This window comes from Gekko japonicus, unplaced genomic scaffold (assembly GCF_001447785.1).
Source record: "Gekko japonicus isolate JY-2015 unplaced genomic scaffold, Gekko_japonicus_V1.1 scaffold5876, whole genome shotgun sequence".
Classification (NCBI taxonomy): Eukaryota; Metazoa; Chordata; class Lepidosauria; order Squamata; family Gekkonidae; genus Gekko; species Gekko japonicus.
Window position 1 is genome coordinate 15,115 of NW_015173876.1, and position 1,266 is coordinate 16,380.

General features: G+C 54.9%; 1 protein-coding gene across 1 annotated transcript in view; it reads right to left on the reverse strand.

Annotated features, from left to right (window-relative positions):
- LOC107120856 (unconventional myosin-Ig-like) overlaps window positions 1-1,266 on the reverse strand; it is a gene marked incomplete at its 3' end in the record, with an annotated part of 27,491 nt that overhangs the window by 2,482 nt on the left and 23,743 nt on the right. Inside the window, exon 8 of the mRNA XM_015423623.1 lies at window positions 1,116-1,220. Within this exon, the coding sequence (XP_015279109.1) occupies window positions 1,116-1,220 (105 nt within the window). The remainder of the gene's footprint in view (window positions 1-1,115; window positions 1,221-1,266) is intronic.

Below are 1,266 nucleotides of genomic sequence, written 5' to 3' on the forward strand. Positions count from 1 at the left end.
TAGCTATTGGGGGGGGGGGAACATGCAGATCTGTCCTCACAGAGGAGGGAGAGCTTCTACCTGAATAAAACTTGGTCTTAAAGGTGCCACTGGACTGTTTTGGACTGGGGGGGCGGGGGGGGCTCTGCAGCTTACCTGGCTGCTTCTTGCTCTGACTGAGGGCTGCTGGGAGCAGGGGGTGGGTCTTGTTGCATGTGCCCGCCCCCTGGGCTCTTTACTGCCGGAGCTCCGCTCCTGTGTGCTCCTGCCGGAAATGACCCCTGCCTCCCACTATTCTGAGTCCTGCTTCTTCCAACCAGCACCTCAAAGGCTGGCGGGAGAAGAAGGGTGTCTGTGTGCATGCCAGCATTGGACTAACACTCGTCAGGGATGCTCTAGGCTGATCCTGCATTGAGCAGGGGCTGGACTGGATGCCCTCTGTGGCCCCTTCCAGCTCTGCAGTTCTATGATTCTAGGTCTGTGACATCACTTCTGGCAAAAACTGGAAGTGGGGTCACGTCGCAGAGGATGTTCTAGGCATCACCCCAAACTCTATAGTTTAACCATCATTTTGCATGATGCCTACAGCGTCCCACATAAGGTCACTTCCAGCTTTCTCTGGAAGTGATGTCACATGCTGGTGGGATATCGGTATGATTCTCTGCACTCCCCAAATCCTCCTGACAGGTTGCTGGCAACCTTACCCCAAAGACACTCTAAGCCAGCCAGCGGCAGCTTCCAGCGTTTGCCCCAGGTTCAGCCTGTCTGTCATTCTGGCCTTTGTCTGTGTCTCTAGATTCAACCCCTGCTCATAATCAGCCACCATGTTGGCAAGAATAATAAATAATTCTCATATGGCATTGTGTGTAGGATAGACAGGAGATCCTAAGATTGTCTAGCATCCACAAGTCGTAGCACTTAGTGTTACGCACCACGAGGTGGCGAGCTAGGCTTGTTTTTAGGGGCTGAGAGAGCTCTGAAAGAACTGTCACTTGCCCAAGGTCACCCACTGGGGAATCGAACCCAGAGAAGGCACCGCTAGTGAAGCCGTGCTGCTGTGGAATGGAGCCGCCCAGACGACGACTAGGCCTTTGGTAAGAAAGAAGCGCTTCTCCACACAGGCCACGGCCCCTCACCTTGCGGACGTGGCACGAGAAGAGCACCAAGCGGAAATGCACCTTCTCCTTCAGGGCTTCCACCCGCTTGGCGAACTGGCCGGCCATGACAGGGTTTTCATCCACCTGGAAGAGCAGAGAAGGGCGTGAGCAGAGAGGCCTGTGTGGCACA